This window comes from Pygocentrus nattereri, chromosome 12 (genome assembly GCF_015220715.1).
Source record: "Pygocentrus nattereri isolate fPygNat1 chromosome 12, fPygNat1.pri, whole genome shotgun sequence".
In the NCBI taxonomy this organism is placed as follows: Eukaryota; Metazoa; Chordata; class Actinopteri; order Characiformes; family Serrasalmidae; genus Pygocentrus; species Pygocentrus nattereri.
Window position 1 is genome coordinate 25,660,101 of NC_051222.1, and position 15,891 is coordinate 25,675,991.

At 39.1% G+C, this 15,891-nt stretch overlaps 1 protein-coding gene across 2 annotated transcripts in view; it reads right to left on the reverse strand.

Annotated features, from left to right (window-relative positions):
* The window catches only part of epha6 (eph receptor A6), a 193,044-nt gene that overhangs the window by 5,637 nt on the left and 171,516 nt on the right, over positions 1-15,891 (reverse strand). For both annotated transcript variants that reach the window (XM_017715131.2, XM_017715130.2), the window contains 9 exons: positions 15,692-15,854; positions 15,424-15,532; positions 12,376-12,446; positions 9,951-10,076; positions 8,085-8,270; positions 4,661-4,722; positions 3,506-3,715; positions 2,188-2,337; positions 775-968 (listed from right to left, as the gene is read on the reverse strand). In XM_017715131.2, the coding sequence (XP_017570620.1) occupies positions 775-968; positions 2,188-2,337; positions 3,506-3,715; positions 4,661-4,722; positions 8,085-8,270; positions 9,951-10,076; positions 12,376-12,446; positions 15,424-15,532; positions 15,692-15,854 (1,271 nt within the window). The remainder of the gene's footprint in view (positions 1-774; positions 969-2,187; positions 2,338-3,505; positions 3,716-4,660; positions 4,723-8,084; positions 8,271-9,950; positions 10,077-12,375; positions 12,447-15,423; positions 15,533-15,691; positions 15,855-15,891) is intronic.

Genomic DNA, 15,891 nt, shown 5'->3' on the forward strand with positions numbered 1-15,891 from the left:
TAAACTGGGCAGTGTTAACCTTAGGCGGTGTGTATGTGAGCAGTATCCTCACCAACCAAACCAAACAGCCAGGCATTGCCAGTCCATTGCTACGCTATACTAGGTGGTTGCTAAATTGTTGCTAAGCAATTGCTATGGTACCACAGGTAGTTGGTAATGTATTGCTAGGTCATTACTATGAAAGCCCAGGTGATTGCTAAGGCAGTTGCTATGTTATCCCAGGTGGTTACTAAGATGTTACTAGGCCATTGCTATGGTATGCCAAGTGGTTGCTAAGGTATTGGTAGGCTGTTGCTATGGTATCCTGGTTGGTTTCCAAGTTGTTGCTAGGCCATTGCTATGGTATGCCAAGTGGTTGCTAAGGTATTGGTAGGCTGTTGCTATGGTATCCTGGTTGGTTTCCAAGTTGTTGCTAGGCCATTGCTATGGTATTCCACATGGTTGCTAAAGTGATGCTAGGTTGTTGCTATGTTACTACAGGTCATTGCTAAGGTGTTGGTAGGTGATTGTTATGGTATCAAAGGTGGCTGCTAATATGTGTATGTATGATAGTATGTATGTGATGTCTTTGAGCGTCAGCGTGAGAGTCGTTCTTTATGATATCATTCATTTCCTTTGGGAAAAAAAGTGTTTGTTTGGATGCAGGACAAAAACCAAACGTGTGAATGGTACTACAAGCAGTCTATGATCTAAAATAATAATAGCAATAGGAAGGTAATGAAGAATGGTAAGAGCAATATAGAGCAAGGTAAAGTGTAGTGGATGGAGCTCTACCTGTGCACATCCTCCACCAGTGTAAGCAGGCTGCTGGGGTTACGGATGAGCTTGTCCAGGAAGCTGACCACGTCATGGAAACGCGGCCGCTGGCTGCGTTCCTTCTGCCAGCAGTGCAGCATCAGCTGGTGCAGAGCCACGGGGCAGCCCATGGGGGCTGGCAGCCGGTAGCCCTCCTCAATGGAAAGGATCACCTACATAGAACCATATTATGTTGGAGCATATTTAAGCAAAAAGATCTCAGGCCAAGTCTCTAAAGTGCCAATATTCTACATTTTTCTTGTATTTCATATCGTATTGTAAGTCCACTTTATTATTTGTAACAAATATATTATTTTTATGTTACTTTTATATCTTTCTTTCTTATAACTCTTGTCTGCACGAATAGATGGTGATATGTAACTGTGATTATGTGAACAGTGTTACTATGGGAAATGGAAAGCAAGATTCAGAGGCTTCATAGATCTTTCAGAAATTCAAATATATATCTTATATAATCAGCAATTTACAACAATGAACATGTCTGTGTTAAACTATATATTAAACTGGACTCTTATTTATCCATTTTAAACCTCCTAATACCATATAAAGATGTTTTTTTTTTCATTTCATGTGCTACAGTGAATAAGAGGGTGCACTGTACACATTTGAATCAAGTCAATTTAATACCCTTTTTTCAGTGTAAGTACCAGTATAGACAAACATGCATTCTACAGAACCCTTCTTACTAAATATAGCATCTGCAATATTTTCAGGTACTTTGGCTTTAGCCCTATTCCAGTTGGATTGGTTTTACTAGAGGAAGTCTGGTAATGTAATATGCATGAATTCACTGGATGATTCATATGGGTTAAAGGACCTGTATATTTCCCTAAATTACTTCAAATGGATCAGTGTGTGGAATTGGAGCTTTCTGTGCACTACTGTGTTTCTTAAAAGAAGCTCCCTGCTGCCTTTATTGTTGAAAGCACCGCAAAAGTACGCACACACATTAAGAACAGAATTCACATCGCTATGGAAATGCTTCTAATTGATTTGCTTAATCAGAGTAGCTATAAAAGGTAACTGAAGTGTGAAATGTAGTCATGGTAAAAGTTTGGGCACCTCTGGTCAAATTAAATGTGTTGTTGATTTTTAAAGTGAAGAAAAATTAACACATCCTTTACAGAAAACGTACTTATATTTGACATTTTCTGCTAATTACAGTGCACAATTTATATAGATTTTCTGAGGTTAACAAATAACATAAGGTTGAAACATTTTCAGTTTTTTTTTTGTTTTTTTTTTATTTCCCAGTATGACAAATTCAGCAAATGAGATGTCTCAAGAAGTGGTAATTTTTTTTACCCAAAGTAAAAAAGAAAAAAGTAGGTCACAAAATGAATAGGCTTTTGAAAGGGAAGAAGAGCTCACATCCTGATTAGACATTTCCCAGTATGGCCGCTCTCCATAAGACATCACTTCCCACATGACGATGCCGTAGCTCCAGACGTCGCTGGCTGAGGAGAACTTTCTGTACTGTATGGCCTCTGGAGCCGTCCAACGAATAGGGATCTTCCCTCCCTGAGAAACACATTATACATACATCATTTCCACATGAATAAAATACATTTACATCAACACAATTATTGCCAAAAGTAAATACATTGTCAAAAGACAAGGTTCTGTAGATAATAGTAATATATTTTATTCATGTGGAAATGATGGACAGATTTTAATCAAGTCAGATCAGTGCATCACTTTTTATCTTGCTCTCTTTGACTCTTTTCCTCTTGTAATTCAGCTCATGTGTCATAAAATCACTGTAAAACCACCCAATTGCTAAAATTGCCAGTCTATCTAGTGATAAAAGAAGATCCAATTTACTCAAAATTCACTACTTTTCCTAGAATCAAGCAGGAGTGGATTGTGTTAGCTTGCTGAGTTATTCACAGATAGCATTAAGAAATGGTTCAGTGTATTCTGTTTCTAGCACTCTCCATCAGCTCATCACAGTTTAATTACACTGTCCACCTTCAGAGAAAACGCACTTAGTCTGCCGACATGCCAGACCTAGAGCCAAATCTCTTCCATACAAGCTGAACACTCAGACCTTCCTGACGCAAATGACACAGACTTAAGAAAAGTAACACAACTTGAAAAGAGAATTTCAAACATTTTGTTGCCAATGCAGCTAGCACTAGTGCTTCTATGGTGAGTGAGTTAGCAGCCAGCCAACATAGGCCCCCCGAATACCAGGGGATATTTTACACACTGCGTAAATATAAATCTGTGTAACTACATAATTCATTACAGTTATTCAATGAATTGCATTTCCATTTGATTTACATTCCATCTCAGCAGTCTAGTCTGCACTTTCAGCTTTTTTGTCTATCTGTTCTCACATCAAGAAATCACAAAAATGTTTTTATTAAATACATGTTTTATTAAAATGAATATTTTTTTATTCCAAATTATATAAAATAAAATTAAATAATATCATTTAATCAAATAAAAAGTTCCACTTCTACTTAAGGGATTGGGGGTTTAGAATCTGCACGTTTAACAGAACACGTGTAGCTGTTTCAATGAACTATGAGTGAGAAATGATTCATGTCAAATAAACACCACGTTTTAGTGAAACAGAACCCAAAACCTCTTGGTTATGTCACTCTCCATGAGAAGCCTTATGAGGTTTCTCAGATATTGAAATTCAGTAGTAGGAATGCATGTACGTGTATGTGTGTCTCACCGTGGTGGTGTAGGCTGCCTCCGGGTCGTCCTCCAGCACCCTGGACAGGCCGAAGTCCGACACCTTACACACCAGGTTGTCATCCACCAGAATGTTCCGGGCTGCCAGGTCCCGGTGGACGTAGCCAATGTCGGACAGGTACATCATACCAGAGGCGATGCCGCGCAGCATTCCAACCAGCTGGATGACGGTGAAGTGCCCATCGTGCTTCTGTGAGAGAGAGAGAGAGAGAGAGAGAGAGAGAGAGAGAGAGAGAGAGAGAGAGAGAGAGAGAGAGGAAGCTACATTCAGTCAAGTGAGACTTCATCCTTGCACAAGTGGAGCACTATAAACAACACTGACACATGTAATGCACTGAATTGACTTGGTATAAAAATGTACACCACTTCCACACATATTCTTATGTATTTATGTACATCATGTATTTGTATTTTACTCATTTGAATCAGGTCAACTAAACGAATCCCTTTTTTCAGTATATATAGTACAGGCACTTAAGCCCTCCTAAGTGTTTGTCCCATGTAATCAAGCCCATCATCAAGTGGTCATTAAATAGGGAAATGCCCACAGATCTGCCCCAGTTAATGCAGCTGATCATTTATTTTCATCACTAACAATAATACATGTCTGTACTAATCTGAGGGTACTGCATAGATCGTCATTATAAAGAAAAACACGAACATAATTTAGTGATGGAAATGAAATAATAAATACAAAGATTTAAAAAAGAAAAATAAATAGAAAGGATAAAAATATACACCATCAAATAGTAAAAAAGAGAAAAATAGAAACGTACCTTCAAATAGAAAAATATATATAAATATAAAAATACACTCCTGTAAAGTTACTGTTTCTGAGACACAAGACGTGCAGTCTTTTATGCTAGATAGCAGTAGTTTTATATTTACTATCAGTGCTGTATTCATTATAAGGGCTTTCTCGTACTTAAACTAGTCCTTAATATGTTAGGCCAGCATTTTAAGAGTAATAGCACTGGTTCTGAAAATGTGGAGCAAGCACACCATGGGCTTCAGAAAGGGTATAGCTATAGCATTGTTAGCAATTGTTGACTAATAGGGCCAGTGCAGGAATGCTAACTGGCATTCATGTTAGCATGGATGAAGTATGTCTTGACATTTAAGGAAATGCTCTTACCCTCAGAAATGAGTCCAATGATCCATTCTCCATATACTCCACTACTATCATCACTGGACGACCTGCAATACACACACACACACACACACACACACACACACACACACACACACACACACACAGGACAGGCTTTAATATATATAACACAAGAAGAAGGTGAGGATACATTCAAGTGAAGGGAGGATGGACTAAAATAGAGTTACACTGGTAATTATTGCAATACAGTACAATTCTGAAACCAACATATTTTATCTTAAGATATTTCATATCACAGCAAATTACTGTAAGGGTGATGTTGAGCTATACTGCATGGGATTTTGAGATACGACAGTTAAAAATTTATAAACATTTTCATAAAAACATCTTTGTTTTTTCTGATGATACAGCTTCTGGTTTTTTATTTAAAAGCTTTTTTTGGGTTGTTTAAATACTGGAACACTGAAGTGTGGACAAAAATTGTTTTAGTTTGTTTATACTGCCAGAAAAGTTTTGGGTCAAAGTTACAGGCTACTGAGTTGCATTATATTTACAGTTGTTATGTAAAATTACAGGATACTACTGTATTTTAAATAGCAATTCCTGTAAGTGTGTACCAAAATACAGCTACATCACAATAATCTTGTGTTCCAGGTGACTGTTTAGTCAGAGTACACAGGTCCTATTTCACTGTTGATATTGTTCAGTAAATTACTGTTAAAGTGAAGCAATGTTTAGAGTGTAGATGAAGAGAAAGAGATGTAGAACAGAAAACCTGTTGACTCAAAACACATTCATAACAGAGCCAGTGTGCAGGTGCTTCCAAAGCTGCCTGATGAATACTGTCACAAGTGTGTTTTCAGCCAACAAGGGTTCTATTATACTCTATGCACAGGGAAATAAGGCAATAGTACAGTCAGTGGTATGCGACTGTTAGAGATTAGACACTGGAGTATTCCTTTAATGGTGGAGAAAAGAAAGAGTTTAAAAACATGTCAAAGTCGCATGTAACACATCTCTAAATACCCTCAATATTCAAGCTTATTTTTTAGCATTTGCCAGGGGACCTGATAATGAGCACAATTAATATGCTTCATTTTCTCTCCAAACTAAGAATAAATGTGCTAGTTTTGTGCGTCAGTCAACTTGTTCTTCAAAACCTTGTAAACATGTTCCTGTCCTGTTTTATAATCTGTTGTAGGCATCAAATTTGGAACATAAGCATATATTCATATGCACACACACACACACACACACACACACACACACACACACACACAATGTATTTTTGTACGGTTTTCAATTTAATATAGTTGAGTGATTTACTTATTACTGCTTTTATTAGCATTTTACATGCTGTTCCCACTTTTTTGGAACTGAGGTTTGTAACACTGTCCCATACACCCTAGCAGTGCAGCACAGTTCATAACCTGCATCATCACCAGCACCTGCAGCATCAGCTACGCTTCACACTGCACAGTTACTGCCACAGCTCCTCTCAGCCACTCTTTATGAAGCACTCATCCGATTCCTCTAATTACCCCCAAACTGCCTGAGCCATTAGACTGATTAGCCAAATCCCTGCTGAGGGCAGGCCTGCAGAACGAGTGAATAAGAAAAGAGAGATGAAAGTGCTGGGGATGAAAAAGAAAGAGAAGCAGAGAGAGGTGAGGAGTGGGAGTGCAGAGTACGAGGCTGGTGAGCGTTTGTGTTTTTATGTTTACTGTTTATTAAACTTCCCAACACAATCTAATGCAGCTTCTTTACTAAACCCGATCAGGGGTGTCATATTAGAGGCTGACTTTGGCAAAACGTTGTCTTGTTTGTTTTTTGGACAGACATTGATTCAAAGAATATTATCATTAAGTTCCACTTTTGCTTCTGATCATGTATAGGTGTTTCTGAGTTTGAAAGGATATGTAGCTCATAAGAAGCTGTTGCTGAGAAAGGGAGAAAAAATAGGGAAAAAAAGAAGAACATTTGAAAATCAAACAAAGAAGTTGCTGGTGGTCTCAGAACAGGGGTGTCCAAAGTCTGGCCCTAGGGCCAAATGCGGTCCACAGTACAGATTTTAACTGGCCCACAGCTTCTTGTTTAGAACGTGTTATAATTGGCCCACCAGCCAATACATCACTGTTTTTGCTTTCACCTGATGGTGGCAGCAGTACCGTAAACTTACAGTGAAATTTACAGCACTGTGGTAACAAAGTTAGTTAGCTCCACTCTCAAAAGTAGAATAGAATAGAATTTTGAATGAGCTTACGAATTTGAACCTTCGTTGATTTTTATTCATTATATTCTTTCAACAAATAAACACTTGAATATGATTATACTTAATACATTAGTCACATTTAGCTGTTTGTCTGAATAAACAAATCAGTAATTTGTTATAACCAATTCAAACTGCTCTGAATGAGCAACCTAACATTTTTTATTCAGTGATAAGAAACACGGTGGCTCACAAAAAACATGCACACATTGCGTCCTGACTCTTCTGGCTGCAGATTCATACGTGTTTAGGGGCTATCACCGAATGTTGGAATAGACTGCCAGCTAGATGCTTGTTTAGACTCTTTTTGCTCTACATGTTTCTAATTTTCATATTTTGAAAGCTTAGCATTGTTAAATTGTTTGTGAACAATATTTCGGCCCTCAGTTATTTTGTCTTGGTCTGATCTGGCCCTCTTTGAAAAAGGTTTGGACACCCCTGTCTTAGAACAATGGACTGACCACCCCAGAGTCCAAACTCAACATCACTGAATGTGTTTAGGGTTATTTGGATAGTGAGTAGCAGAAAATGCAACCAACGTCTAAGATTGAACTTCGGAGGTGTGGAAAAATAAAAGAAAGGAAGCTTCCTGAAAAGACAGGAATCTGTAGTTAGGGCAAAAGAAGTTGGCTCATAAGGTCTGTGATGTACAAGAACAATCATTCATTTTCACATGATCCTTTCTCAACCTCTTTGCAGAGTTAAACAAGCTGTATTTGTTACTGTGCCTCTGTTCTTATTGGAAGCCCCCAAGTGTTAGATTAATTGCAAAAAGAACATCAGAACCAAGAACTTCAGTGCATTAGCTGAACGTTTCCATACCTGTTGTCACTGCAGCCCAGTATTTATAGTTCCCAACTTGGCTAATCAATATTTCATTTAGTTGTACTTCATTTAGTTGTACTTCATTAAGCTATACTTCATTAAGTACTTGATTATCATTAAGTTGAAGTTGGTGTACTAGTGGAGAAGCTGCATCAATGAGAAAAGAACCAAATGTTCTGACCATCTCACACGATAAAAATAATTTATATAGTACAGCTCAACTTACTGGCCAAATAACATATTTTCCTGGTTTGCACTGGACTGTAGCTGCAAATGAGAGCAGAAGTAGATTTTCCTGATAATGTAAAGATTAAGTAAAATGTGTTCTGATGATGAGTGGACTTATTGTCTTACTCTTAGTGACCACGCCCTCCAGTCTGATGATGTTAGGGTTGTCAAACTGTCCCATGATGCTCGCCTCTCGCAGGAAGTCCCGCCTCTGCCGCTCAGTGTAGCCGCCCTTCAACGTCTTTATGGCCACTGGGGTTTCCTTCTTCCCTGGAGTTCGAAGACGACCGCTACACACCTCCCCAAACTCACCTATAACACACACACTCAACACCTTCAGTGTTCCAAATCAGATACGTGTGCACTCACTTCTAAATATACTCTCTAGTCACTAGATGGCAGTGGCATGATTACAGAAGCATGTTTCACTGAAACGATTTACTGTATAACAATCTCGACTTCAAGAAATATCACAGCACTTCTCGACTTAATCCCTACTTGCTGTATCTGTAGCGTACGCAGACAATAATTAAAATTCATTGACTCAAATGAAAAGTCAACTTCAGCACTACCTTCTATTATAGACACTGCCCTTTTAATTTTCCTTCATCTCTTTCTTTTAATCACACAGAAATGCGATACGGTTATTATCTGTGGCAACTGACTGTATGCTACAGATGCAGCAGATTTATTAAGAGTCATTAAGCTGAGATCAATGTAAACACACATGAATAAACCAGAATTACTATATATATATATTTATTTATTTATTTAAAGGCCCATATCCTACATTTTTCTTGTATTTTATTATTTCCCCTGAGATCCACTTATAACATATATGGTCCAAGTAGTCCAGACTGAGTTTTAACAGGCGGACAAAATAGCTGTAGGCTGAAGGAGATGGAAAACATTTTGTCACTGTCCAAAACATAACAAACAAACAAACAAACAAACAAACAAACAAACAAACATCTCCAAAGCAGTAACTTTACAGGAGATGGCAAAAACATTCAACTAATGTAAAAAGATTTAATTCCATGTAATTCATGGTGTATTCATCATAAAATTTCCCACAATGTAAAAAGGCAGCTCCTGTGTTCAAATAATGTAGAAAAATATAAATAAAGAAAGGAGATGTTTCTTTTTTGGACAGCAACAACATGTAAATACTTGTGACATAAAAGCTGTTTTTGTAGCTTAGCTTTCATATACGGATCATGTGGACTGGGAAACTGTTCATAACTTCAATAACACTTACATGCTACATGATAAAAAAGTGATAAAAAAACTGATCACAAGAAATAATAATAAAAAACCTCATTGCATTCCTTCTTAAAGTATGTCACTCTTGTAAGAAAACATCCCTGTTGTAACTAGTAAGGTAGGGACTTTACAGGAGAATGAGCAGAATGTTTGTAATTTAAAAGTAATGAGATTTTACTTTAATGTAATGAGATTTTATTTGTGTAAAGTTTCTTTGGACTATTTCTATTGGTCTATTCACTATGACATGCTCACACGAGTCAAAGGTCTGTTCTTTCAAATCATGTAAAAATTAGTCTTGAGCTTTTCATGTGACAGCGACAATGTACGGCCACTTTATTAGAACCCCTGCTTTGTAGGTCCTCCTGAGGGACAGTAGCGTTAGAGCCTGTGATATTTTTGGGACTTGTGTACCAAAACCCCAGCAACACAGCTGTTGATACATCTGATACATTTTACTAGTGCCCCACACTACTATGCTACTACCATGTCAGTATCACTGCTGTGCTGAGAACGGTCCACCACTCTAAAGATATTTAGTCAACAGAGGTCTTGTTGAATTGTGGCCAGCTGACAAACTGCATGGAAACAGATGCACCTATTTAGTGGACCTTTAAGGTATAACTCATAAAGTGACTAGTGAGTGGAAGTACAGGGTGGGTGTTACTAATAAAGTGGCCCCTGACTGCTGCAGTAAAACACGGATCAAACAAACTGCAGAGCTCATACCAGCTCCAATAACTCTCTCTATACGGATGCGGGATGGGTCGATCTCTTTGGCGAAGTCATGGACAGCCTGTGAAGGATCTTCATAAGTGTCTGGATCAACATAGGTCTTTATTCCTGGGAATGGCACTGAAACAGAAGATAAAATACAGAGGAAGGTCAAAAAGCATTACTAAGCATGCTAACACTTATTGCTTAGCTGGTTCACATTAAAATTGTGCAGAAAGCAGGGTTGTGTTTACTTTCGCCACTCCTGGAAAACCATATCACAGCACAGTGGAGTGGCTTCCCTGCACTATGAACACCTGCTGCACCCCTGAGGGGCTGGATAATTAGCTGATGAGTTGAATCAGGTGTGCTAGGACTATGTAGTGCTGCAGCTCTCAAGGACAAGGAGAAACAAACAATGTGAAGCATGTGGGGGTGTGTGTACGTGTGTGTGGACAATAGAAACAGTTTTGACCTCTTAAAACCCCAGGCTCATTACATACTAAAGCTTATTATTCAGTGACTACAGGGACGTGCAAACTGGCTGATCTATTCTTAGGCTATAGAGGTGTGTGAAAAATGTTTGGGCCCACCTGTGGGCCCTGGCCATTTAAGCATTTAACTTACAATATCAGGACTAACAAAATATCTAGTGCTTTGTTTGTTTAAAGCTGAAAGGGAGAAACTATATTTTTTTGAGTTACTCAGTTTATGGAATACATTTGGGACATTTATGTATAATTCATATGAGACATATTACTACATATAAGTACTTAAATATAATCCATAATGTACATATTAGGACATATATAGAACAGTGCAAAAATCAGAGACCACTTATTTATAGTGCTTTTAAAAAGTACCCCCTCCCCTTTTTTTGCTACAGCAACCTTAAACCTTAATTTAGTTTCTTTTGAGTCAGTCAGAGGGGGATTTGCTCTTGTGCTTTAGATTGTTGTCTCACTGCATAACCCTGTTGTGCTTGAGCTTCAGATCACGGGCTGATTACTGGATATTTTCCTTCAGGATTTTCTGTTAGAAAGCAGAATTCATGTCAATTCCACCTAGTATCCCAGGCCCTGAAGCAGCAAAGCATCCCATCACCATCTCTCTACCACCGCCACGTTTGACTACTGTTGGTATGATGCTCTTATTAGGGAATGTATGTTAGCTTTATGTCAGATTTACGCTTCTCTTGGTTAGCAGTGGTTTTCGTCCTGCTTTGCTCCTAATGCTACATTTTTTTTTCCTAAAGGTGAAATCATGAGTTCTGAGGTGACAGAGGTCTGCATTTTCTTAGATATTCATCAGGGTTCTATTGTGACTTCCTGGATGAGTTGTTGCTGTGTTGTTCAAGGAATTTTCATAGGTTGGCCACTTCTGAGAAGGTTTACCACTGTTCCAAGTTTTCTCCATTTGGAGATAAAGGTTCTCACTGTGGTTTACTGGAGCCCCAGAGCCTTAGAAATGGCTCTTTAACCCTTCCCACACGGATATATGTCACACTTCCTGGTTCTCAGTCAGAGACTCATACCATCAAGGACTCCACTTCCCAGAATCCTTCAGTCTGTCATGAGACTCTTTCAGCCAATCCCAAACCACCCATCAGATCACAGTCAACGGAATTCTAATCACCACCACCTGTTTAGCTCTGTATATATACCTGTCTGTTTTATCCTGATCTTTGTGAAGTCTTGCCATTGTTCCATCAGTGCATACCAAACCGTTTATTTCCTGATTGCTGTTTTGACCTCGCTTTGTATTCTCCAGTTTACGATTCTCGCTCCTGTTTTTGGCTTTGTTGTTTGTACGATTCTTCTATGGTTTTGACCCTCGCCTGTTTTTTGACTTTGTTTTTGCTGGTTCCTATGCTTTCTATCTGGCCCTTCTGGTTATTGACCTGGTCTGGGGTTAACTCTGTACACGTCCTGTCAAATAAACCCTTCGGGTTCATTTTTATCCGCACGTGTCTGATTTGCAAACCCAGCATTACTATATATATATATATATAGTATAGCTTTCTTATCTCTTCCAGAATTTCTTTAGATCATACCATAGTGTGCTGCTTGTTGAGACCTGTTAACCTTAGTCACTTTGCTAGAAAGGTTCTACTTAAGTGACATTTAGATTCAATAGATTCAACTCAAATATTGTATAACTTAGGCGGCAATTACTTTTTCACACAGGGCAGATGGTGTTGGATAACTTTTTTCCTTCAATAAATTAAAAGATCTTTTAAAAACTGCATTTTGTGCTTTCTAATGTTGTTTTTTTCTTATACTATATATTCGTTGAAGACCTGAAACCACAGCAAATGTGGCAAGTATGCAAAAAAACAGAAGAAATTGTGAGGGGGGAGACACTTTTTCATTTGATGTATGACTCCATGTCCTGACATTATATGACAATAATGCATTTGAATGTATGTGTGTGTGTATACCATGTCCATTCTGATATTGCGTCCTTCTCTTGTCCTCTGATTTCAACTTGGACTTAATATACCACTGACACCTGTGCAAATGGTAGAGAGAAAAATACTGGCCTTAGTAATAACACAAAGAGTGTCATATAAAACACATCAAATCTGATGATCGAGATACAGATGAAAAGGCATCCCAGGCATAAATCTAAAGAATATTCATCTGACAACAATGGGAGCATGAGAGATCAGGGGCTCTCTCTATATATTTTATTTGCTAGATATATTATTTGTCAAAAATGGGAAAGTCTGATTTATTGATTATTGACATTGGTATCAGCCACAACAAGTAATTCATTGATGATTGTCATTGTCAGCCCAGAAATGTAATATTGGTGCTTCCCCAGTGACAAACTGTATTAGCTGTCTGATTACCTGATTACTTTGCGTTAGTGGTTACCAACCCTCCTCCTGGAGGTCTATTTTCTTGCAGAGTTTAGATCAAATTTACCCTTATCTTACCCTTACCTAACAATGACGTATCTGATCCAGCCAAGCAGGGACTTCTGAAGATGTTAATTAGCTGGAGCAGGTGTGGGAAATTATGGTTGGGAATACACTCTTCAGGAAGGTAGATCTCCAGGACCAGGTTTGGTGACCACTGCTCTGTGCTGTAGATGTTGGAGTGTTCCTTTTTAACATTACAGAGGTCACTCTTGTCTCTGTTCATGGTTCTGAACCTTTCCTTTTTTCCATTGCAGCGAATGTGTCACTGCTGATGGGAGAAGGGTCTGACTGCAGACATGCACTCTCAGCCTGACATGCAACACCAGCCTATTACTGATGCTAGTGCACGCTCTGCCATGACAGTGTTTTCTTGGTTTGATGAGCAAACCACGTATTGTTGGGCTACACACATTACAGTGAATAGATGTTAGCTTTGTCATAGTGATAATAATGTAATTAAATAATATGACAATTTGCAAAATAAACTACATTTATAAGAAGATATTAGGTTGGATTTTATGAGCTAAAAAAGCAACCAGGGTACTGCTGATGCTCATGAAAAATACATTAAATTTGAGCTCTAGCTATGTTAAGTATAGAAAATGGATTAAGTGATCATATAGTCATTGCGATAGAAAAAGAAAACCATGAGGATGATACTGTTTTAAGATTCCTCGCTAAGCAGGAGGAGGTAAATGTTAAAGTGCACTTGAGCCACTTCTTCCATTGTGGCAAACAGTGCATGTGCATGTGATGCCACTGGGGCTGAGAGTGCATGTCTGCAGCTCGACTCTATTGGGTTCACGGTGCTGAATTGTTCTGTTTTAACATCATGGTTCTATGTCGCCAGAACTTAAAGCAGCCTCCCTGAGTAACTGGCAGAGCAAAGCATCACTGCATGAATGAGTGACATATACATGAACCTGAATTAAACTGCTAGCAAGCCAAGCCAGCACAGCTTATAATATACATTATACCATGTACATTCCCAATGCTTTGATGAACAAGTAAGTCACTTCGGCTGTGTCGGACATGGATATAAAGGGCTGTAATCATTTATTCCGTGTCCAATTGAACCCTCTTGATTTATTTGCGAGCTGTTGACGAGGGTCTGTTATCTGTCTTGGGATGCTTCTCCTCCACGCTCTGTCTCCACATCACACACACACACAGTGGGGAGCCCATTAGCCCTGGAGCACTGTGAGTGGACGTGAGGACACTGAGACCACAGCGGCTGCCATAGTGTCACACAGTGCTGATACAGTGTGTCAGTCTGAGAGGTCTGACTGAACCAAGCACACACACACACACACACACACACACACACACACACACCACCACCACCACCATGCTACCATTCTGATTAATTAGGCAGAATCACACTGAGCAGCCAATTGGAAAATAAGAAGGACAGCTTAACGGCCAATGGACCTGTTAGGAAATGCATGGATGCATGGGGTAAGCAAACTTATAGGCAATGAGAGAGAAAAAAGAAAGCGAGAGATTACAAAGATAAACTAGATGTGCATTTCCTGAAGGAACTGCAAGACTGCTTGAAAAGAGCTGCAAGTGTGTGTGTGTTTCTGTGTGTTTCTGTGTAGGTGAACAACACCTCCTTAGGTATGTGTCTGTTTGTGTGTGTGTGTCTGTGTGGTGTGTGTGAGAGGGAGAGATGTATGTGTTGGGGGGGGGGGGGTCATTCAAATGAGCTGTCACTGTTATTATGCCGCTCTTAGTGGAGAAGCCTTGTTTGAGTCCGATTTGCACCCTCTGAACAAACAGTCATAACTTGGGAAATGTTTACTCTTTTGCTTAACAGGATAGATGGTGTGAGATAAGACCCCTTGAGGATTATTTTGGTGTAATTTTGGTGTTGTATGTATTGAGAAGAAAATGTCTGAGTTATGACGATTTAAACACAGAGTAAATCTTGAAATAAGCAGATTCTGATTTTTAGAAATTTACATGGGAGTGAATGGGAGAGTTTTCTGTGTCTAGTGCCAAACAAACGCTCATAACTCTAAAGCTAATTGATAAAATGATGAGATATTTTGAGGTTTCAGAAAGGACACATTTCTCTACCGTTTAAAACTGAACTGGAGTTTCTAGGTGAAAGTTGAAGGATTTTAAAGCAGATTCCCTGCGTGATCAGCTGTGTCTGTGAGACTGAGTGGCCTGCTGTGACGTCATTGATGTCAGTTAGAATTAGAAGCTCTGAACATTCCGCCGTTCATTCTTATGGGAGGTTTTTAGTTTTTAAACTTTATTTTTTTTAAAAACGACCAATCCGATCGACTCCAAAAACACATAGCACAAGTCACAGCACCGAGACCTTCGAAACACAGTTTGAACGGAGTCTGTACGTTGAGTGGTTTGGGCTGTATTAATCACAGAAAAGTGTGGAAGAAGAATAAGACGAAGTATGAGAGATAACAATAGAGCGCTTTTTCAAGCACTCTAATAAGAATAGAACAGTGAAATAGGGATTAAAGGAAAAAAGTTATAGCAGGGAAATGAAAGAAGGAAAGATGTGAGATGTGTCTGTTGTGTTGGTCTGCGTACCTGCCAGTGATGAGGAGGAAGAGTGTGAGGATGACGAGCAGAGAGAAGCCCCCCACTGCTGCTGTAACAATCACCAACACCTGACCCTGATCAGAGACCTCCTCTGAGTCTGACACAGAGAGATGGAAAGAGAGTGAGAGATTAAACACGTTCCACAGTGTTATCATATAGTATATCTCAGTAAATAATGTAGTGTTACTCACGCTGATATGCAGCACTGTTTAAGGTAATAAAAGAAGCTCCCTAAAGCACTGAGAATGAATCTCACCCTCATCTCCTGTGGAGAACTCAAACTTGGGGCTGTAGCTGCTGTAGCCGGCCGCAGTGCGAGCACGCACATGGAAAATGTAAACAGTGGAAGGCTTGAGGCCTGTTACAATCGCACTGGGAACTTTAGTACGAGTTGAGGAGTAACTCAACTGCTCTTGCTCCTGAGACAGAGACAGAGAGAGAGAGAGAGAGAGAGAG